At 52.9% G+C, this 22,864-nt stretch overlaps 1 protein-coding gene across 2 annotated transcripts in view; it reads right to left on the reverse strand.

The window, feature by feature from the left end:
• Positions 1–22,864, reverse strand: part of serpinf1 (serpin peptidase inhibitor, clade F (alpha-2 antiplasmin, pigment epithelium derived factor), member 1) — a 110,095-nt gene that overhangs the window by 5,901 nt on the left and 81,330 nt on the right. For both annotated transcript variants that reach the window (XM_072470009.1, XM_072470010.1), the window contains exons 6-7: positions 9,529–9,671; positions 4,579–4,789 (exon numbers count right to left, since the gene is read on the reverse strand). In XM_072470009.1, coding sequence (XP_072326110.1) covers positions 4,579–4,789; positions 9,529–9,671 — 354 coding nt within the window. The remainder of the gene's footprint in view (positions 1–4,578; positions 4,790–9,528; positions 9,672–22,864) is intronic.

A 22,864-nucleotide genomic window follows, 5' to 3' on the forward strand; every position in this document is an offset into this window, starting at 1 on the left:
CTCACTGACCCTCCTCACTGACCCTCCTCACTGACCCTCCTCACTGACCCTCCTCACTGACCCTCCTCACTGACCCTCCTCACTGACCCTCCTCACTGACCCTCCTCACTGACCCTCCTCACTGACCCTCCTTACTGACCCTCCTCACTGACCCTCATCATCGACCCTCATCATCGACCCTCCTCACTGACCCTCACTGACCCTCCTCACTGCCCCTCATCATCGACCCTCCTCACTGACCCTCCTCACTGACCCTCCTCACTGACCCTCCTCACTGACCCTCCTCACTGACCCTCCTCACTGACCCTCCTCACTGACCCTCCTCACTGACCCTCCTCACTGACCCTCCTCACCGACCCTCCTCACCGACCCTCCTCACCGACCCTCCTCACCGACCCTCCTGTTACTGACCCTCCTGTTACTGACCCTCCTGTTACTGACCCTCCTGTTACTGACCCTCCTGTTACTGTAAACAGTTTCTCTTAATTTATTTTATCAAAACCTCTCTCGGTTTTCCGTAACTCTGCTCCAAGTTGAACAATCGCAGCTTCTCCGGTCCATTTGCGGAACCTCACATCTGGACCATTCTAGTAAATCCTCTCTACAATCTCTTGTTAAAACGGAGTCTCCTTCCTCTGGCGCACAGGAACGGATACAATTCTTCGTCAGACTGAAGCAGTGTTTTCTAAGATTTTGCATTAACCTTCTGGCTGGTGTAGTCCATTTCTCTGTTTAATGGAGGGCTCTGGTTATTTACAAGGAATCCAATAGATAGTTTGGAATGAAAGGTTTAGGATTAGAATTAAAACCAGTGCATAAAACATTTGTACGTTAAAAGAAAGAGCTTAGAATAATCTATTATTGTCACAAGTAGGCTTCAATGAAGTTACTGTGAAAAGCCCCTAGTCGCCACGTTCCGGCGCCTGTTCGGGTACACTGAGGGAGAATTCAGAATGTCCAATTCACCTAACAGCACGTCTTTCGGGACTTGTGGGAGGAAACCGGAGCACCCGGAGGAAACCCACGCAGACACGGGGAGAACGTGCAGACTCCGCACAGACAGTGACCCAAGCCGGGAATCGAACCTGGGACCCTGGGCGCTTCTAAAGCTCAGTCCTAACTTTTACAGCAAGTTAAAAGAGCTTTGAAATACAGTCACTGCTGCAAGAAATACAGCAGAAAATATTTGCACAGCAAACTCCCACAAACATTGTTGTAATCTTTTTTAAAAATTTAGAGTACCCAATTATTTCTTTTCCAATTAAGGGGCAATTTAGCGTGGCCAACCCACCTAGCCTGCACATCTTTGGGTTGTGGGGGTGAAACACACGCAAGCACGGGGAGAATGTGCAAACTCCACACAGACAGTGACCCAGAGCCGGGATCGAACCTGGGACCTCGGCGCCGTGAGACAGCAGTGCTAACCACTGTGCCACCGTGCCGTCCAACAGTACTATAATCATGACCCAATCTGTTTTTAGTAATGCTGGTGCGGGATAAATATAGGCATCAGGACACTAAGAACAACTTCCAGCTCTTCTTTGGAAAGAGACGTTGGGAACTTTACATTCATCCGAGTGAATAAACGGGATTTCAGTTTAAAACCTCATCTCAAATACAGCAGTGGGCACTCCCTCAGTACTGACCCTCTGACAGTGCGGCACTCCCTCAGTACTGACCCTCTGACAGTGCGGCACTCCCTCAGTACTGACCCTGCAACAGTGCGGCACTCCCTCAGTACTGACCCTCTGACAGTGCAGCACTCCCTCGGTACTGACCCTCTGACAGTGCAGCACTCCCTCAGTACTGACCCTCTGACAGTGCGGCACTCCCTCAGTACTGACACTCTGACAGTGCGGCACTCCCTCAGTACTGACCTTCTGACAGTGCAGCACTCCCTCAGTACTGACCCTCTGACAGTGCGGCACTCCCTCAGTACTGACCCTCTGACAGTGCGGCACTCCCTCAGTACTGACCTTCTGACAGTGCGGCACTCCCTCAGTACTGACCCTCTGACAGTGCAGCACTCCCTCAGTACTGACCCTCTGACAGTGCAGCACTCCCTCAGTACTGACCCTCTGACAGTGCGGCACTCCCTCAGTACTGACCCTCTGACAGTGCGGCACTCCCTCAGTACTGACACTCTGACAGTGCGGCACTCCCTCAGTACTGACCTTCTGACAGTGCGGCTCTCCCTCAGTACTGACCCTCTGACAGTGCGGCACTCCCTCAGTACTGACCCTCTGACAGTGCGGCACTCCCTCAGTACTGACACTCTGACAGTGCGGCACTCCCTCAGTACTGACCCTCTGACAGAGCAGCACTCCCTCAGTACTGACCCTCTGACAGTGCGGCACTCCCTCAGTACTGACCCTCTGACAGTGCGGCACTCCCTCAGTACTGACACTCTGACAGTGCGGCACTCCCTCAGTACTGACCCTCTGACAGTGCGGCACTCCCTCAGTACTGACCCTCTGACAGTGCAGCACTCCCTCAGTACTGACCTTCTGACAGTGCGGCACTCCCTCAGTACTGACCCTCTGACAGTGCGGCGCTCCCTCAGTACTGACCCTCTGACAGTGCAGCACTCCCTCAGTACTGACCTTCTGACAGTGCACAGGAGAACCAACCTGATTTATGGGGCTTTGAAGTCAGATGGAATTTGAACCTTTATCTACAGGGTCAGATGTAAGAGAGGTCCTGAAAGAGCCAGGTTGGCAGGTGAGCGATAAATGGGTCTTAATTTAGGAAATCCAGCATGGAGCTCTCAAGGGGAAATTGTGAAATCATGTTTAATTACCCTGCCTGGACTTTTTCGAAGAGGTAACAGAGAGGGTTAACATGGACTACTAATAGGCAGCACGGTGGCGCAGTGGTTAGCCCTGCTGCCTCACGGCGCCGAGGACCCGGGTTTGATCCCGGCCCCGGGTCACTGTCCGTGTGGAGTTTGCACATTCTCCCCGTGTCTGCGTGGGTCTCACCCCCACCATCCAAAGATGTGCTGGTTGGTGGATTGGCCACGCTAAATTGCCCCTTAATTAGAAAGAAAATGAATTGGGTACTCTAAATCTTTTTTAAAACATGGTGTGCTGACACAAAAGGCAGTTCACACAATCTTTGAGGAAAGTTAAAGCTGATGGAATTAAACGGACAGTCACAACATGGATACAGAATTAGCTGAGTGACAGGAAACTGGTGTTTAATGGTTGCTTTTTTCGGTTGAAGGAATGTTTGGAGCGGTGTTGGGACCTTTGTCTTCCTGATATATATTAATGACCATATATAGGGTACAATTTCAAAGTCTGCGATGATACAAACCATTGTTTACTGTGAGGAGGAGAGTGTAAAACCTCAAAGGGATGGATACAGGCTGCTGGATGGGCAGACAGGTGGCAGATGGAGTTCAATGGAGAAATGTGAAGTGATTAATTTTGATAACAGGAGCATAGAAAGACATTAAATACAGGTTACAGCTCTAAAGGAGCAGAGGGACCTGGGTTTAGTCGTTAGTGGTGGCAGGACGGTTGAGAGAATGTTTAATAAAACATACAGTACCCTCAGCTCTATTAACAGGAACATAGAGTACAAAAAGTGAGGTGCTTCTCCTGAACTTGTACGAAACGTTAGTTGCCCCTCAGCTGGAGTGTTGGGCTCAGTTCTGGGTGTCATACTTTCGGAAGGATTGGAGGTGTTAGGGTTGAGGGAAAAAAATCACCAGAATGGTTCCAGTGATGAGAAACATCAGTTATAAATTTAGATTGGAGAAATTATGATTGTTTTATTTGGAGCAGAGAAGGCTGTGGGGAGATTTGATTGAGATATTACATACATAGAATTTACAGTGCAGAAGGAGGCCATTCGGCCCATCGGGTCTGCACCGGCTCTTGGAAAGAGCACCCTACCCAAGGTCCACACCTCCACCCTATCCCCATAACCCAGTAACCCCACCCAGCACTAAGGGCAATTTTGGACACTAAGGGCAATTTATCATGGCCAATCCACCTAACCTGCACATCTTTGGACTGTGGGAGGAAACCGGAGCACCCGGAGGAAACCCACGCACACATGGAGAGGATGTGCAAACTCCGCACAGACAGTGACCCAAGCTGGAATCGAACCTGGGACCCTGGAGCTGTGAAGTAATTGTGCTATCCACAATGCTACCGTGCTGCCCTATTCAAGATCATGAGGGGATTGGAGAGAGTAGATGGAGAGAAACCTCACACTCATGAAAGGATTGAGAACGAGAGGGTAAAAACTTAAAGTGGTCAGTGAAAGAAAGAAAAGTCTTTCTTTTGGGTTATGTTCCCGCAGATGTTGGGCAGGGTCTGCTCTGTCTGAATGTGTGGAAGCAGGTTCATTCAACGTGAATGAGACATCTCTGAAAAGGAAGAATGCACGGGATTGGGGGAAGGTGGCAGGGGAAGAGTAAGAGGTGAATTGCTCATCCAGAGATCTGGTACAGCCACACTGGGCCAAAGGCCTTGTTCTACACTGTCAATTCTGTGATTCGATGACGGCAATATGAAGAGATGATGAACCTTGTGCTGATTCTGACACCAATGAAAACACACTTACTCATTTCGCCAAGTGATTCTTTCAGCTCCTGGTGCAAGGTGATCTTCAATTTGGGCAGAGAGACAGTGGCTTGTACATTCTGCATCTGATAGACCAGGTCATGGATGAACACAGGGTTCAAACTGTCCTCAATCAGGCTCATGTTCCTTCTGATGTCGTCCGGAAGAAAGATGAGTAGACTGATGTCACCCACATATCGAAACAAGCCGATCTGAAGGACGAAACAAGAGTGAATTCTCTCTACGGAAATCTGGAAAACTCCACAAGTTCAGCTGTCATCTCCACCCAGATACCTAATCATACAGAGTAGTGTGAGAGTGTGTCAGAACACCGTCTGATATGGCCCCAGGAGGGCCCAGACCATGGCTGAGACAGCCAACCCCTGGGAGGCTGTAGAAATGACCAAATTGATCCTGGATGGGGGGGAAATGGGTTCCTCTTCCTGCTTGGTGTCTGCTGAGCACATGCTCTAACGTTCCGTTCCCTCAGTACTGACCCTTACTGCGGGTGACGGGGAGGCAGGTTTAGAAAATATGTGGCGGTACCGGAGTGAGTGCAAACAACATTCATAAGACTCGATCCAGGGTCGAGAAACTTCAATACTGAAGAAGTGGCCCAGCCATTGCTTACAAAAGAAATAAATAATAGTATTAGATCCAAAGAGGAGTCCTATAATGTTGCTGGAAAAAGTAGCAAACCTGAGTTGGGAGAAACTTGGTAATTCAGCAAAGGAGGACAAAAAGATGGATTAAGAGGGGAGAAATAGAGTATGAGAGGAAACGTGCCAATAATATAAAACCGGCTGTGAAAGCTTCTATAAGTTTATAAAAAGAAGACGATTAGTGAAGACAATGTAGGTCCGTCACAGTCCAAAACAGGAGAATTTATAATAGAGAACAAGGAACTGGCAGAGCAATTAAACAACAACTTTAGCTCTGCCTTCACGGAGGAAAACATAAATAACTTCTCAAAAACGTTCTGAAAATCTAAATACACCACATCCACTGGTTCACCCTTATCTATTCTACGAGTTACTTTCTCAAAAATCCCCAATAGGTTTGTCAAACAAGGGTCGAGTGAGAAGGAGGTATTAAAGGAAATGAATATCACCCAAGAAATAGTGCTGCAGAAATGAATGGGTCCGAAAGCTGATAAACCCCCAGGGCCAGATAATTTCCAACCCAGGGTACTAAAGGAGGTGGCCAAGAAATAGTGGATGCATTGGTTGTGATCTTCCATCAGGCAGCACGGTAGCACAGTGGTTAGCACAGTTGCTTCACAGCTCCAGGGTCCCAGGTTTGACTCCCGGCTTGGGTCACTGTCTGTGCGGAGTCTGCACGTTCTCCCCGTGTCTGCGTGGGTTTCCTCCCAAAGATGTGCAGGTTGGGTGGATTGGCCATGCTAAATTGCCCTTAGTGTCCAAAATGGTTAGGTGGGGGTTACTGGGTTGCAGGGATGGGGTGAAGGGTTGGGCTTAAGGTAGGGTTCTCTTTCCAAAGAGCCGGTGCAGACTCGATGGGCCGAATGGCCTCCTTCTGCACTGTAAATTCTATAATTCCAAAGTTCTGTAGATTCTGGAACATTCCCAGCAGTTTGGAGGGTGGCAAATGTAACCCCGATATTTAACAAAAGAGAGAAAACAGGGAATTACAGGCTTAACATCAGGAGTAGGGAAAATGCTGATGTTTATTATAAAGGATGTGATACAGGTCACTTAGAAAATATTAACGGATTAGACAAAGTCAACATGGATTTATTAAAGAGAAATCATGTTTGACAAACCTACTGGGGTTTCTTTTGAGAAAGTAACTAGTGGAATGGATAAGGGTGAACCAGTGGATGTGGTGTATTTAGATTTTCAGAACGTTTTTGATAAATTCACACGTTAAGCAAAGCAGATGGGATTGGGGGTAATATATTAACACGGATTGTGAATTGGTTAGCAGACAGGAAACGGAGTAGGAATTAATGTGTATTCTTTGGAGTGGATTCGTGCTTGGATCCCAAATATTCACAATGTACATCAATGATTTGGATGAAGGAACTAAATTTGACCATGCAAAACTTGGTGGGAATGTGAGTGGTGAGGAGGATGTTAAGAGGCTTCAAGATGATTGCGACAAGTTGATTGAGTGGGAAGTACATGGCAGATGCGGTATAATGTGGATAAATATGAAGTCATCCACTTCAGACTGGGAAATGAATGGCACAGTATTATTTAAATGGTCATAGATTGGAAATGCTGATGTACAAAGTGACCTGAGTGTTCTTATACATCGGCCACTGAAAACAAACATGCAGGTACAGCAAGCAGTTAGGAAGACAAATGTTGGCCTTCATTGCAAGAGGATTTATGTACAGGAGCAAGGATGTCTTAATGCAGCTGTACAGGGCCTTGGTCAGGTACCTGGGGTATTGTGAGCAGTTTTGGTCTCCTTATCAGTCCTGACCCTCTGACAGTGCAGCACTCCCTCAGTACTGACCCTATGACAGTGCAGCACTCCCTCAGTACGGACCCTCTGACAGTGCAGCACTCCCTCAGTACTGACCCTCTAACAGTGCAGCACTCCCTCAGTACTGACCCTCTGACAGTGCAGCACTCCCTCAGTACTGACCCTCTGACAGTGCAGCTCTCCCTCAGTACTGACCCTCTGACAGTGCAACACTCCCTCAGTACTGACCCTCTGACAGTGCAGCACTCCCTCAGTACTGACCCTCTGATAGTGCAGCGCTCCCTCAGTACTGACCCTCTGACAGTGCAGCACTCCCTCAGTACTGACCCTCTGACAGTGCAGCACTCCCTCAATACTGACCCTCTGACAGTGCAGCACTCCCTCAATACTGACCCTCTGACAGTGCAGCACTCCCTCAATACTGACCCTCTGACAGTGCGGCACTCCCTCAGTACTGACCCTCTGACAGTGCAGCACTCCCTCAGTACTGACCCTCTGACAGTGCGGCACTCCCTCAGTACTGACCCTCTGACAGTACGGCACTCCCTCAGTACTGACCCTCTGACAGTGCAGCACTCCCTCAGTACTGACCCTCTGACAGTGCGGCGCTCCCTCAGTACTGACCCTCTGACAATGCAGCTATCCCTCAGTACTGACCCTCTGACAGTGCGGCACTCCCTCAGTACTGACCCTCTGACAGTGCAGCACTCCCTCAGTACTGACCCTCTGACAGTGCGGTGCTCCCTCAGTACTGACCCTCTGACAATGCAGCTATCCCTCAGTACTGACCCTCTGACAGTGCAGCACTCCCTCAGTACTGACCCTCTAACAGTGCGGCGCTCCCTCAGTACTGACCCACTGACAGTGCGGCACTCCCTCAGTACTGACCCTCTGACAGTGCAGCACTCCCTCAGTACTGACCCTCTGACAGTGCGGCGCTCCCTCAGTACTGACCCTCTGACAGTGCGGCACTCCCTCAGTACTGACCCTCTGACAGTGCAGCACTCCCTCGGTACTGACCCTCTGACAGTGCAGCACTCCCTCAGTACTGACCCTCTGACAGTGCAGCACTCCCTCAGTACTGACCCTCTGACAGTGCGGCACTCCCTCAGTACTGACCTTCTGACAGTGCGGCACACCCTCAGTACTGACCCTCTGACAATGCGGCACTCCCTCAGTACTGACCCTCTGACAGTGTGGCACTCCCTCAGTACTGACCCTCTGACAGTGCAGCACTCCCTCAGTACTGACGCTCTGACAGTGCAGCACTCCCTCAGTACTGACCCTCTGACAGTGCAGCACTCCCTCAGTACTGACCCTCTGACAGTGCGGCGCTCCCTCAGTACTGACCCTCTGACAATGCAGCTATCCCTCAGTACTGACCCTCTGACAGTGCGGCACTCCCTCAGTACTGACCCTCTGACAGTGCAGCACTCCCTCAGTACTGACCCTCTGACAGTGCGGTGCTCCCTCAGTACTGACCCTCTGACAATGCAGCTATCCCTCAGTACTGACCCTCTGACAGTGCAGCACTCCCTCAGTACTGACCCTCTGACAGTGCGGCACTCCCTCAGTACTGACCCTCTGACAGTGCGGCACTCCCTCAGTACTGACCCTCTGACAGTGCAGCACTCCCTCAGTACTGACCCTCTGACAGTGCAGCTCTCCCTCAGTACTGGCCCTCTGACAGTGCGGCACTCCCTCAGTACTGACCCTCTGACAGTGCAGCACTCCCTCAGTACTGACCCTCTGACAGTGCGGCACTCTCTCAGTACTGACCCTCTGACAGTGCAGCACTCCCTCAGTACTGACCCACTGACAGTGCAGCACTCCCTCAGTACTGACCCTCTGACAGTGCGGCACTCCCTCAGTACTGACCCTCTGACAGTGCGGCACTCCCTCAGTACTGACCCTCTGACAGTGCGGCGCTCCCTCAGTACTGACCCTCTGACAGTGCGGCACTCCCTCAGTACTGACCCTCTGACAGTGCGGCACTCCCTCAGTACTGACCCTCTGACAGTGCGGCACTCCCTCAGTACTGACACTCTGACAGTGCGGCACTCCCTCAGTACTGACCCTCTGACAGTGCAGCACTCCCTCAGTACTGACCCTCTGACAGTGCAGCACTCCCTCAGTACTGACCCTCTGACAGTGCGGCACTCCCTCAGTAACTGGATTGTGATTAGTGTTGACAGATAGATCAGCCACGTGTTTGCAGCATCAGGCTTTGAGGGACTGAACGGCCTCCTTTTGCTCCTGTCGCCCACGTACAAAGTGTGATGGCTGCAGACAGACTCACAGTTAGCAGGAGGGGGTAATGAGAGTTATCACAGCAACCTGTCCCTTCTATACTGACATGGAAATGAGTGTGTGAGGAGTCTGCCAGATACAGTGTTGGGATATCGCCGATCGCTCCTGTCCGGCACCGTGGTATTCCTGGCACTGAGAGTTACTGGCTTTCCCTGACGTCCCGCAGTCATCCCCAGACAAAGATTACCTTGCAACTTAATTCGGTGTCATAGCCGTAACGTAAAGGATAGTTTGTACCAGACATCATGGGAATGTTGACAAACTGACCGTGATCCACATTGAAGGCCTTTTGTGTTGTCTCTGCTGCGTTGAATTTTGTTAACAATTGGCCTGAAACAAAGGAAAACACCACGTACTGGGAGTGACGTCTGTACAAGAAACTTCACTGACGAGCTCTGACCCTGTCTCAACCCCAATAGCAGGTCCTCTGTTACTGAACATTTAACAGCCCCGACTTCAACCGTCTGCTGCTGAACCTATATGCCACGATGTGGAGATGCCGGCGTTGGACTGGGGTGGGCACAGTAAGAAATCTTACAACACCAGGTTAAGGTCCAACAGGTTTGTTTTGATGTCACTAGCTTTCGGAGCGCTGCTAGTTTTGGCGTTGTGATGAATGGAATTTCAGAGATACAGTATTATATATTTTTGTTATTTGTTGATGAGACGTGGGAGTCGCAGGCTGTACCAGCTCTTATTGCCCATCCCTAATTGCCCCTGAGGGCCTTTTAAGAGTCAACCCCATTGCTGTGGGTCTGGAGTCACGTGTAGGCCAGACCGGGTAAGGACGGTGATTTCCTTCCCTGAAGGACATTAGTGAACCAGATGGGTTTCTATGACAATCGACAACGGTTTCATGGTCATTGTTAGACTTTTAATTCCAGTATTTTTATTGATTTCAAATTTCACCATCTGCCCTGGTGGGATTTGAACCCAGGTCCCCAAAGCGTTACTCTGGGCTTCTGGGTTACTAATCCAGTGACAATGCCACTGCGCCACTGCCTCCCCTTACAGTAAAGATGAAAAGCCCAGGTTAATGTGTGTGCGACTGCTGCAGTCATGTTTTTTCAAAACCTGGCTTGAAAAGCAACTAGACGTTATGGAGACAGGGGTGTAATTAAAGCATCGTAAAAGAAAGATCACCATTCATTCCAGCCATGGATATTGTTTTCTGAGTTTGGACTAATGGAATTTTGTTTATATTCAGAGGGTTCCCCGGAGATTAGCTAATTAGAGATATTGGGCAGGATTCTCCAGTCCGCCAGGGGGCAGGGGACTCGCTGGGGGCAGGAATCTATTTTCCATGGTGATGGGGTAAGCACTGACGGGGGTGCGCTGCCAGTGGGAAAAGTGAAATCACAATGGACAGACTAGCAGAGTCTGGAAGAAGCAGACAGAGTCTGGGAGCAGCAGATCTGTTAGAGATTTGACTGGGGCCAGACCAGAGAAGAAGCTGTTCTCCAGACAGGAGTTTAAGATTTGCCTGTGTGCCGGACAGGAGCATGTCCCAGGATGGCAGGTTAAACAGTAGTTTGAGATAGGCAAGAATCTGCAAGCTGGGTCCTGGAAGATATCACTTTCTCAAAGTGGTTTATCCAAGACATCTCTTTACAGCAAGTATTCCTGAGTCTGCTAACTGTATTTAAAAGTGGATTGTGACCAGTGATGGGTTTTGTTTGAGTGGAGATACAGATCTTAGTTAAGGGTCATTGGTTCATTGTATTGTTAAGCATTACTTAACCGGGAATTGGAAGTTATTGCCCTTTTAAAAAGAAAAAATGTTTAACAGAATTTTCAACCATATAAACAACTCCCTCCCCCCCACCCCCCCCGCCCCCGTAACAAAAAAGAAGAAAAAACTCGCATAGCAAGACATAAACATGGCAAATCAATATGATACAGAACTTTGTACATTGGATTCCTCCCGTACATATCAGTTTTCCGGATCGTTTATGTTTTTCTTGCTCAGACGCCCCCCCCCGAAGAACCCCCCTTCCCTATCCCTCCCTCTTTCCCCCCCCCCCCCCCCCACTCCTCTTCCCCCCCCCCCCTAGGTTGCTGCTGCTGTCGACCGGACTCCATCTAACGCTCTGCGAGATAGTCTAGGAACGGTTGCCACCGCCTGGAGAACCCCTGCACAGACCCTCTTAAGGCAAACTTTATCCTTTCCAACTTGATAAACCCTGCCATATCATTTATCCAGGCTTCCACACTGGGGGGGCTTCGCATCTTTCCACACTAACAAGATCCTTTGCCGGGCTACCAGGGACACAAAGGCCAGAATGCCGGCCTCTTTCGCCTCCTGCACTCCCGGCTCGTCCGCGACTCCAAATAGTGCTAGCCCCCAGCTTGACTTGACCTGGACTTTCACCACCTCAGATACTATTCCTGCAACTCCCCTCCAGGACCCCTCCAGTGCCGGGCATGACCAAAACATGTGGACATAGTTCGCCGGGCTACCTGAGCACCTTCCACATCTGTCCTCCACCCCAAAGAACCTACTCAGCCTCGCCCCCGTCACATGCGCTCTGTGAACAACCTTAAATTGTATCAGGCTGAGCCTGGCACACGAGGAAGAGGAATTATCCCTACTTAGGGCATCAGCCCACAGCCCCTCCTCAATCTCCTCCCCCAACTCCTCCTCCCACTTGCCCTTCAGTTCCTCTACCAAAGCCTCCCCCTCTTCTTTCATATCCTGGTATATCGCCGACACCTTGCCCTCCCCGACCCATACGCCCCAAATCACCCTGTCCTGAATCCCCTGTGCCGGGAGCAGCGGGAATTCCCTCACCTGCCACCTCTCAAATGCCCTCACTTGCATGTACCTGAAGGCATTTCCCGGGGGTAGTCCAAATTTCTCCTCCAGCGCCCCTAAGCTCGCAAACGTCCCATCGATGAACAGGTCCCCCATTCTTCTAATCCCTGCCCGATGCCAGCTCTGAAACCCCCGTCCATTCTTCCTGGGACAAACCAATGGTTATCTCTGATCGGGGACCACATCGAGGCTCCCATCGCACCCCTGTGTCGTCTCCACTGCCCCCAGATCTTTAGCGTTGCTGCCACCACCGGGCTCGTGGTGTACCTTGTCGGCGAGAGCGGCAGCGGTGCCGTCAACAGCGCCCCCAGGCTCGTTCCTTTGCAGGACGCCATCTCCAACCTCTTCCACGCCGCCCCCTCTCCCTCCATCACTCACTTACGGATCATCACCACGTTGGCTGCCCAGTAGTAGCCACCCAGATTCGGCAACGCCAGCCCTCCTCTATCTCTACTACCCTCCAGGAACCCCCTCCTTACCCTCGGGGTCTTGCTCGCCCACACAAATCCCATAATGCTCCTGCTTACCCTCTTAAAAAAGGCCTTGGTGACCATAATTGGGAGGCATTGGAATACAAAAAGAAACCTCGGGAGGACCACCATTTTAACCGACTGTACCCTGCCCGCCAGCGAGAATGTCAACATGTCCCACCTTTTAAAGTCCTCCTCGATCTGTTCCACTGGCCGCGTCAAATTAAGTTTGTGCAGTGCCCCCCAGCTCCTAGCTACCTGGATCCCCAAGCACCAAAAGCTCCTTTCCGCCCTCCTCAACGGTAGGTCGTCTATCCCTGACAAAGAGCTCACTCTTTCCCACATTGAGCTTATAGCCCGAGAAGTCCCCAAACTCCCTTAGGATCTGCATGACCTCAACCATCCCCTCCGCTGGATCCGCCACATACAGCAACAGGTCGTCTGTGTACAGCGACACTCGATGTTCCTCTCCCCCTCGGACCACCCCCTTCCATTTCCCCGACTCCCTTAACGCCATGGCCAAAGGTTCAATTGCTAATGCAAACAGCAGAGGGGACAGGGGGCACCCCTGCCTCGTCCCTCGATACAGCCGGAAATACTCCGACCTCCGCCGGTTCGTGACCACACTCGCCACCGGGGCTCTATACAGGAGCTTAACCCAACTAATAAACCCTCCCCCGAACCCAAACCTCCTCAACACTTCCCAGAGATACTCCCACTCTACTCGGTCAAAGGCCTTCTCCGCGTCCATGGCTGCCACTATCTCCGCCTCTCCCTCTACCGATGGCATCATAATCACATTTAGGAGCCTCCGCACATTGGTATTTAGCTGCCTACCCTTTACGAATCCCGTCTGGTCCTCATGAATCACCCCCGGGACACAGTCCTCAATCCTCGTAGCTAACACTTTTGCCAGCAACTTAGCATCTACGTTGAGGAGCGAGATCGGCCTATACGACCCACATTGCAGTGGGTCCTTATCCCGCTTCAGGATCAAAGAGATCGTCGCCTCCAACATTGTCGGGGGCAGAGTCCCCCCCCTCCCTTGACTCATTGAAAGTCCTTACCACCAACGGGGCTAACAGGTCTACATACTTTCTATAGAACTCCACCGGGAACCCATCCGGTCCCGGGGCCTTCCCTGCCTGCATGCTCCCCCAGTCCTTTAACCAGCTCCTCCACCCCAATTGGCGCCCCCAAACCAGCCACCTCCTGCTCCTCCACCCTCGGGAACCTCAGTTGGTCCAAGAATCGTCGCATCCCCTCTTTTCCCCCTGGGGGCCGGGACCTATACAGCTGCTCGTAAAAGGCCTTGAATGCCTCATTCACTTTCCCTGCCATCCTTGACTCCACCTATTTCCCTCGCTGCCATTCTCTTACGGAGCTGATGTGCCAGCATCCGGCTCGCCTTCTCCCCATATTCATATATCGCCCCCTGTGCCTTCCTCCACTGTGCCTCTGCCTTCCCCGTGGTCAACAGGTCGAACTCCGTCTGGAGACTTCGTCTCTCCCTGAGTAGTCCCTCTTCAGGGGCCTCTGCATATCTCCTGTCCACCCTTAACATCTCCCCCACTAACCTCTCCCTTTCCCTGCCCTCGCTCTTCTCCCTATGAGCCCTGATGGAGATTAACTCTCCCCTGACCACCGCCTTCAGCGCCTCCCATACTACTCCCACCTGCACCTCCCCGTTGTCGTTGGCCTCCAGATACCTTTCGATGCACCCCCGCACCCTCCCACACACTTCCTCGTCTGCCAGCAGTCCCACATCCAGCCTCCACAGTGGGCGTTGGTCCCTCTCCTCTCCCAGCTCCAGTTCCACCCAGTGCGGGGCGTGGTCTGAAACGGCTATGGCCGAATACTCCGTCCCCTCCACCCTCGGGATGAGCGCCCTGCCCAGAACAAAAAAATCTATCCGGGAGGAGGCTTTGTGTACATGGGAGAAAAAAGAGAATTCTCTGGCCAAAGACCTGGCAAATCTCCACGGATCTACTCCCCCCATCTGGTCCATAAACCCCCTAAGCACCTTGGCCGCAGCCAGCCTCCTCCCCGTCCAAGATCTGGAGCGATCCAATGCTGGGTCCAACACCGTATTGAAGTCCCCCCCCCCATTATCAAGCTTCCTACCTCCAAGTCCGGAATACGCCCCAACATACGTTTCAGGAATCCAGTGTCGTCCCAATTCAGGGCGTATACATTTACCAACACCACCCCGTCCTCTGCAACATACCGCTCACCATCACGTATCGACCCCCATTATCCACCACTATGTTCTTGGCCTCAAACGACACCCGCTTCCCCACCAGTATTGCCACCCCTCTATTCTTCGCATCCATCCCCGAATGGAATACCTGTCCTACCCATCCGTTCCTTAACCTGACCTGATCTGCCACCTTCAGATGTGTCTCCTGAAGCATGGCCACGTCTGCCTTCAGTCCCTTTAAGTGTGCGAACACTCAAGCCCTCTTAACCAGCCCATTTAGGCCTCTCACATTCCACGTGATCAGCCGAATTGGGGGGCTACCCCCCCCCCCCCCGCCGACTAGCCATCTCCTATTTTAGGCCAGTCCCATGCCCGCGCCTCCCGCACCCTCCAGTCCCCCAGACAGGGAACCCCCGCCCCGACCACCTCTTCCATTTTCAGTTCCCCCTCGGCCATTGCAGCAGCAACCCTATTGTCCCCCCTCTTCCCCCCTCCCCACCCCCCTCCCCGCTAGATCCAAATCTAGCTATTTTGCTCCCCCCATAATACTTCCGTAAGTCAGCTGACTCCTGCTGACCCCGGCTTTCCCCGCCTTCCCGTTGACCCCCCCCATGTGGAAATCCCTCCTCCTCCTTGCGCTCCTGCATCCCCCCCCTCCCTAACGCGGGAAAAAGCCCGCGCTTTCCTGAGCCAGCCCCGCCCCCTGTGGCGCAGCTCCTGTTGCGGCCATTGTCCCAGTTCCCCCATCCCCGAGTCTCCCCTCCCTCCAGCACCGACGCCCACATTCCTCACTGTTCCCCCATCAAAAACTCTTTCCCCCATCCCCATCCATCGTCCCACCCGTAAAACATTCTTTACCCACATTTACAACTCTGTATACAGTCAACATCTCCCCCACTACCACAGCCCCTCAGTTCGAGTCCAATTTTTCCGTTTGGATAAAGGTCCAAGCCTCTACTGGCGTTTCGAAATAGTGGTGTCGGTCCTGGTACGTGACCCAGTCGCGCTGGCTGCAGCATTCCGAATCTCACCCTTTTTTTGTGCAGCACCGCCTTGGCCCGATTGAAGCCAGCTCTCCTCTTTGCCACCTCCGCGCTCCAGTCCTGGTAGACTCGGATCACCGCATTCTCCCATCTACTGCTCTGCTCCTTCTTGGCCCATCTCAGGACGCTCTCTCTGTCCGCGAAGCGATGGAACCTCGCCACTATCGCCCTTGCCGGCTCACCAGCCTTGGGTCTCCTCGCCAGGACCCGGTGAGCCCCTTCCAGCTCCAGGGGGGTCGGAGAGGCCTCCGCACCCATCAGCGAATGGAGCATCGTACTCACATACGCCCCGGCATCAGCTCCCTCCACTCCTTCGGGGAGACCCAGAATACGGAGATTCTTCCTCCTTGACCTGTTCTCCAGGACTTTGAATCTCTCGGCCCACCTCCCGTGCAGCGCCTCATGCGCCTCCATCTTCACCGCCAGGCCCAAGATCTCGACCTCATTCTCATTAGTTTTTTCCTTCACCTCTCGGAGCTCCACCGCCTGGGCCTTCTGGGTCTCCTTCAGCCCCTCGATCGCCAATAGCATTGGCGCCAGCACCTCCTTTTTAAGCTCCTCCACGCAGCGCCTGAGAAACTCCTGCTGGTCCGGCTCCCATGCTGCGCGCTCTCCGCCCTCCGCCATCTTGTTTTCTCCCCCTCGTTTCTGCCGCTGCTCCAAAGCCTCTTTTTTTGTCCCTCCACTTCCAGTCCCCTCCATACACGACGGAAGGGGGACCTTACTTCACCTTCCCACACGGGATTAGATCAAAAAAGTTCCGTTGGGGCTCCTCCGGAGAGCCCCGAAGTCCGTTCTAGCGGGAGCTGCCGAAATGTGCGGCTCAGCTCCGCATCGCCACAACCGGAAGTCCCGAAGTTATTGCCCTGATGATAATGTTAGCAATACTGTGTTAATAATAAAGCTTTTTTTAAGGGGCAATTTAGTGTGGCCAATCCACCGAACCTGCATATCTTTGGTATGTGGGGGTGAGACCCAGAGAGACACGAGGAGAATGTGCAAACTCCACACGGACAGTGACCTCGGACGGCATAAAGCTTGTTTTAATATGGAGCATCCCTATTTGTGCGTGGGATCAATCGCTATCCCCCAGTGAGAGTCACCACCTTCAGGAACTGTGCCCCAGTGAGAGTCACCACCTTAAGGAACTGTGCCCCAGTGAGAGTCAGCACCTTCAGGAACTGTCCCCAGTGAGAGTCAGCACCTTCAGGAACTGTGTCCCAGTGAGAGTCACCACCTTCAGGAACTGTCCCCCAGTGAGAGTCAGCACCTTCAGGAACTGTGCCCCAGTGAGAGTCACCACCTTCAGGAACTGTGCCCCAGTGAGAGTCAGCACCTTCAGGAACTGCCCCCCAGTGAGAGTCAGCACCTTCAGGAACTGTCTCCCAGTGAGAGTCAGCACCTTCAGGAACTGTGTCCCAGTGAGAGTCAGCACCTTCAGGAACTGTCCCCCAGTGAGAGTCAGCACCTTCAGGAACTGTCTCCCAGTGAGAGTCAGCACCTTCAGGAACAGTACCCCAGTGAGAGTCAGCACCTTCAGGAACTGTCCCCCAATGAGAGTCAGCACCTTCAGGAACTGTCCCCCAGTGAGAGTCAGCACCTTCAGGAACTGTGTCCCAGTGAGAGTCAGCACCTTCAGGAACTGTCCCAGTGAGAGTCAGCACCTTCAGGAGCTGTGTCCCAGTGAGAGTCAGCACCTTCAGGAACTGTGTCCCAGTGAGAGTCAGCACCTTCAGGAGCTGTGTCCCAGTGAGAGTCAGCACCTTCAGGAACTGTCCCCCAGTGAGAGTCAGCACCTTCAGGAACTGTGTCCCAGTGAGAGTCAGCACCTTCAGGAACTGTGTCCCAGTAAGAGTCAGCACCTTCAGGAACTGTCTCCCAGTGAGAGTCAGCACCTTCAGGAACTGTCCCCGAGTGAGAGTCAGCACCTTCAGGAACTGTGTCCCAGTAAGAGTCAGCACCTTCAGGAACTGTCCCCCAGTGAGAGTCAGCACCTTCAGGAACTGTGTCCCCCAGTGAGAGTCAGCACCTTCAGGAACTGTGTCCCAGTAAGAGTCAGCACCTTCAGGAACTGTCTCCCAGTGAGAGTCAGCACCTTCAGGAACTGTCCCCTAGTGAGAGTCAGCACCTTCAGGAACTGTGTCCCAGTAAGAGTCAGCACCTTCAGGAACAGTGTCCCAGTAAGAGTCAGCACCTTCAGGAACTGTGTCCCAGTGAGAGTCAGCACCTTCAGGAACTGTCTTCCAGTGAGAGTCAGCACCATCATGACTGCCTCCCAGTGAGGGTCAGCACCTTCAGGAACTGTCCCCCAGTGAGAGTCAGCACCTTCAGGAACTGTCTCCCAGTGAGAGTCAGCACCTTCAGGAACTGTCCCCCAGTGAGAGTCAGCACCTTCAGGAACTGTCCCAGTGAGAGTCAGCACCTCCAGGAACTGTCCCCCAATGAGAGTCAGCACCTTCAGGAACTGTCTCCCAGTGAGAATCAGCACCTTCAGGAATTGTGTCCCAGTGAGAGCCAGCACCTTCAGAAACTGTGTCCCAGTGAGAGTCTGCACCTTCAGGAACTGTCCCCCAGTGAGAGTCAGCACCTTCAGGAACTGTGTCCCAGTGAGAGTCAGCACCTTCAGGAACTGTGTCCCAGTAAGAGTCAGCACCTTCAGGAACTGTGTCCCAGTGAGAGTCAGCACCTTCAGGAACTGTCTTCCAGTGAGAGTCAGCACCATCATGACTGCCTCCCAGTGAGGGTCAGCACCTTCAGGAACTGTCCCCCAGTGAGAGTCAGCACCTTCAGGAACTGTCTCCCAGTGAGAGTCAGCACCTTCTGGAACAGTCCCCCAGTGAGAGTCAGCACCTTCAGGAACTGTCCCCCAATGAGAGTCAGCACCTTCAGGAACTGTCCCCCAATGAGAGTCAGCACCTTCAGGAACTGTCCCCCAGTGAGAGTCAGCACCTTCAGGAACTGTGTCCCAGTGAGAGTCAGCACCTTCAGGAACTGTCCCAGTGAGAGTCAGCACCTTCAGGAGCTGTGTCCCAGTGAGAGTCAGCACCTTCAGGAACTGTGTCCCAGTGAGAGTCAGCACCTTCAGGAGCTGTGTCCCAGTGAGAGTCAGCACCTCCAGGAACTGTCCCCCAATGAGAGTCAGCACCTTCAGGAACTGTCTCCCAGTGAGAATCAGCACCTTCAGGAATTGTGTCCCAGTGAGAGCCAGCATCTTCAGAAACTGTGTCCCAGTGAGAGTCTGCACCTTCAGGAACTGTCCCCCAGTGAGAGTCAGCACCTTCAGGAACTGTGTCCCAGTGAGAGTCAGCACCTTCAGGAACTGTGTCCCAGTGAGAGTCAGCACCTTCAGGAGCTGTGTCCCAGTGAGTCAGCACCTTCAGGAGCTGTGTCCCAGTGAGAGTCAGCACCTTCAGGAACTGTGTCCCAGTGAGAGTCAGCACCTTCAGGAACTGTCCCCCAGTGAGAGTCAGCACCTTCAGGAACTGATCCCAGTGAGAGTCAGCACCTTCAGGAACTGTCCCCCAGTGAGAGTCAGCACCTTCAGGAAATGTCCCCCAGTGAGAGTCAGCACCTTCAGGAGCTGTGTCCCAGTGAGAGTCAGCACCTTCACTAACTGTCGCCCAGTGAGAGTCAGCACCTTCAGGAACTGTGTCCCAGTGGGAGTCAGCACCTTCAGGAACTGTCTCCCAGTGAGAGTCAGCACCTTCAGGAACTGTGTCCCCAGTGAGAGTCAGCACCTTCAGTAACTGTCACCCAGTGAGAGTCAGCACCTTCACTAACTGTCCCCCAGTGAGAGTCAGCACCTTCAGGAACTGTGTGCCAGTGAGAGTCAGCACCTTCAGGAACTGTGTGCCAGTGAGAGTCAGCACCTTCAGGAACTGTGTGCCAGTGAGAGTCAGCACCTTCAGGAACTGTCTCCCAGTGAGAGTTAGCACCTTCAGGAACTGTGTCCCCCAGTGAGAGTCAGCACCTTCACTAACTGTCCCCCAGTGAGAGTCAGCACCTTCAGGAACTGTGTCCCAGTGAGAGTCAGCACCTTCAGGAACTGTGTCCCAGTGAGAGTCAGCACCTTCAGGAACTGTGTCCCAGTGAGAGTCAGCACCTTCAGGAACTGTCCCCCAGTGAGAGTCAGCACCTTCAGGAACTGATCCCAGTGAGAGTCAGCACCTTCAGGAACTGTGTCCCAGTGAGAGTCAGCACCTTCAGGAAATGTCCCCCAGTGAGAGTCAGCACCTTCAGTAACTGTCCCCCAGTGAGAGTCAGCACCTTCACTAACTGTCGCCCAGTGAGAGTCAGCACCTTCAGGAACTGTGTCCCAGTGGGAGTCAGCACCTTCAGGAACTGTCTCCCAGTGAGAGTCAGCACCTTCAGGAACTGTGTCCCCAGTGAGAGTCAGCACCTTCAGTAACTGTCACCCAGTGAGAGTCAGCACCTTCACTAACTGTCCCCCAGTGAGAGTCAGCACCTTCAGGAACTGTGTGCCAGTGAGAGTCAGCACCTTCAGGAACTGTGTGCCAGTGAGAGTCAGCACCTTCAGGAACTGTGTGCCAGTGAGAGTCAGCACCTTCAGGAACTGTCCCCCAATGAGAGTCAGCACCTTCAGGAACTGTCCCCCAGTGAGAGTCAGCACCTTCAGGAACTGTGTCCCAGTGAGAGTCAGCACCTTCAGGAAGTGTCCCAGTGAGAGTCAGCACCTTCAGGAGCTGTGTCCCAGTGAGAGTCAGCACCTTCAGGAACTGTGTCCCAGTGAGAGTCAGCACCTTCAGGAGCTGTGTCCCAGTGAGAGTCAGCACCTCCAGGAACTGTCCCCCAATGAGAGTCAGCACCTTCAGGAACTGTCTCCCAGTGAGAATCAGCACCTTCAGGAATTGTGTCCCAGTGAGAGCCAGCATCTTCAGAAACTGTGTCCCAGTGAGAGTCTGCACCTTCAGGAACTGTCCCCCAGTGAGAGTCAGCACCTTCAGGAACTGTGTCCCAGTGAGAGTCAGCACCTTCAGGAACTGTGTCCCAGTGAGAGTCAGCACCTTCAGGAGCTGTGTCCCAGTGAGTCAGCACCTTCAGGAGCTGTGTCCCAGTGAGAGTCAGCACCTTCAGGAACTGTGTCCCAGTGTGAGTCAGCACCTTCAGGAACTGTCCCCCAGTGAGAGTCAGCACCTTCAGGAACTGATCCCAGTGAGAGTCAGCACCTTCAGGAACTGTCCCCCAGTGAGAGTCAGCACCTTCAGGAAATGTCCCCCAGTGAGAGTCAGCACCTTCAGGAGCTGTGTCCCAGTGAGAGTCAGCACCTTCACTAACTGTCGCCCAGTGAGAGTCAGCACCTTCAGGAACTGTGTCCCAGTGGGAGTCAGCACCTTCAGGAACTGTCTCCCAGTGAGAGTCAGCACCTTCAGGAACTGTGTCCCCAGTGAGAGTCAGCACCTTCAGTAACTGTCACCCAGTGAGAGTCAGCACCTTCACTAACTGTCCCCCAGTGAGAGTCAGCACCTTCAGGAACTGTGTGCCAGTGAGAGTCAGCACCTTCAGGAACTGTGTGCCAGTGAGAGTCAGCACCTTCAGGAACTGTGTGCCAGTGAGAGTCAGCACCTTCAGGAACTGTCTCCCAGTGAGAGTTAGCACCTTCAGGAACTGTGTCCCCAGTGAGAGTCAGCACCTTCAGTAACTGTCCCCCAGTGAGAGTCAGCACCTTCACTAACTGTCCCCCAGTGAGAGTCAGCACCTTCAGGAACTGTGTCCCAGTGAGAGTCAGCACCTTCAGGAACTGTGTGCCAGTGAGAGTCAGCACCTTCAGGAACTGTGTCCAGGGAGAGTCAGCACCTTCAGGAACTGTGTCCCAGTGAGAGTCAGCACCTTCAGGAACTGTGTCCCAGTGAGAGTCAGCACCTTCAGGAACTGTGTCCCAGTGAGAGTCAGCACCTTCAGGAACTGTCCCCCAGTGAGAGTCAGCACCTTCAGGAACTGATCCCAGTGAGAGTCAGCACCTTCAGGAACTGTCCCCCAGTGAGAGTCAGCACCTTCAGGAAATGTCCCCCAGTGAGAGTCAGCACCTTCAGTAACTGTCCCCCAGTGAGAGTCAGCACCTTCACTAACTGTCGCCCAGTGAGAGTCAGCACCTTCAGGAACTGTGTCCCAGTGGGAGTCAGCACCTTCAGGAACTGTCTCCCAGTGAGAGTCAGCACCTTCAGGAACTGTGTCCCCAGTGAGAGTCAGCACCTTCAGTAACTGTCACCCAGTGAGAGTCAGCACCTTCACTAACTGTCCCCCAGTGAGAGTCAGCACCTTCAGGAACTGTGTGCCAGTGAGAGTCAGCACCTTCAGGAACTGTGTGCCAGTGAGAGTCAGCACCTTCAGGAACTGTGTGCCAGTGAGAGTCAGCACCTTCAGGAACTGTCTCCCAGTGAGAGTTAGCACCTTCAGGAACTGTGTCCCCAGTGAGAGTCAGCACCTTCAGTAACTGTCCCCCAGTGAGAGTCAGCACCTTCACTAACTGTCCCCCAGTGAGAGTCAGCACCTTCAGGAACTGTGTCCCAGTGAGAGTCAGCACCTTCAGGAACTGTGTGCCAGTGAGAGTCAGCACCTTCAGGAACTGTGTCCAGGGAGAGTCAGCACCTTCAGGAACTGTGTCCCAGTGAGAGTCAGCACCTTCAGGAACTGTGTCCCAGTGAGAGTCAGCACCTTCAGGAACTGTGTCCCAGTGAGAGTCAGCACCTTCAGGAACTGTCCCCCAGTGAGAGTCAGCACCTTCAGGAACTGATCCCAGTGAGAGTCAGCACCTTCAGGAACTGTCCCCCAGTGAGAGTCAGCACCTTCAGGAAATGTCCCCCAGTGAGAGTCAGCACCTTCAGTAACTGTCCCCCAGTGAGAGTCAGCACCTTCACTAACTGTCGCCCAGTGAGAGTCAGCACCTTCAGGAACTGTGTCCCAGTGGGAGTCAGCACCTTCAGGAACTGTCTCCCAGTGAGAGTCAGCACCTTCAGGAACTGTGTCCCCAGTGAGAG

The sequence above is a fragment of the Scyliorhinus torazame genome, chromosome 12 (genome assembly GCF_047496885.1).
Source record: "Scyliorhinus torazame isolate Kashiwa2021f chromosome 12, sScyTor2.1, whole genome shotgun sequence".
NCBI lineage: Eukaryota > Metazoa > Chordata > Chondrichthyes > Carcharhiniformes > Scyliorhinidae > Scyliorhinus > Scyliorhinus torazame.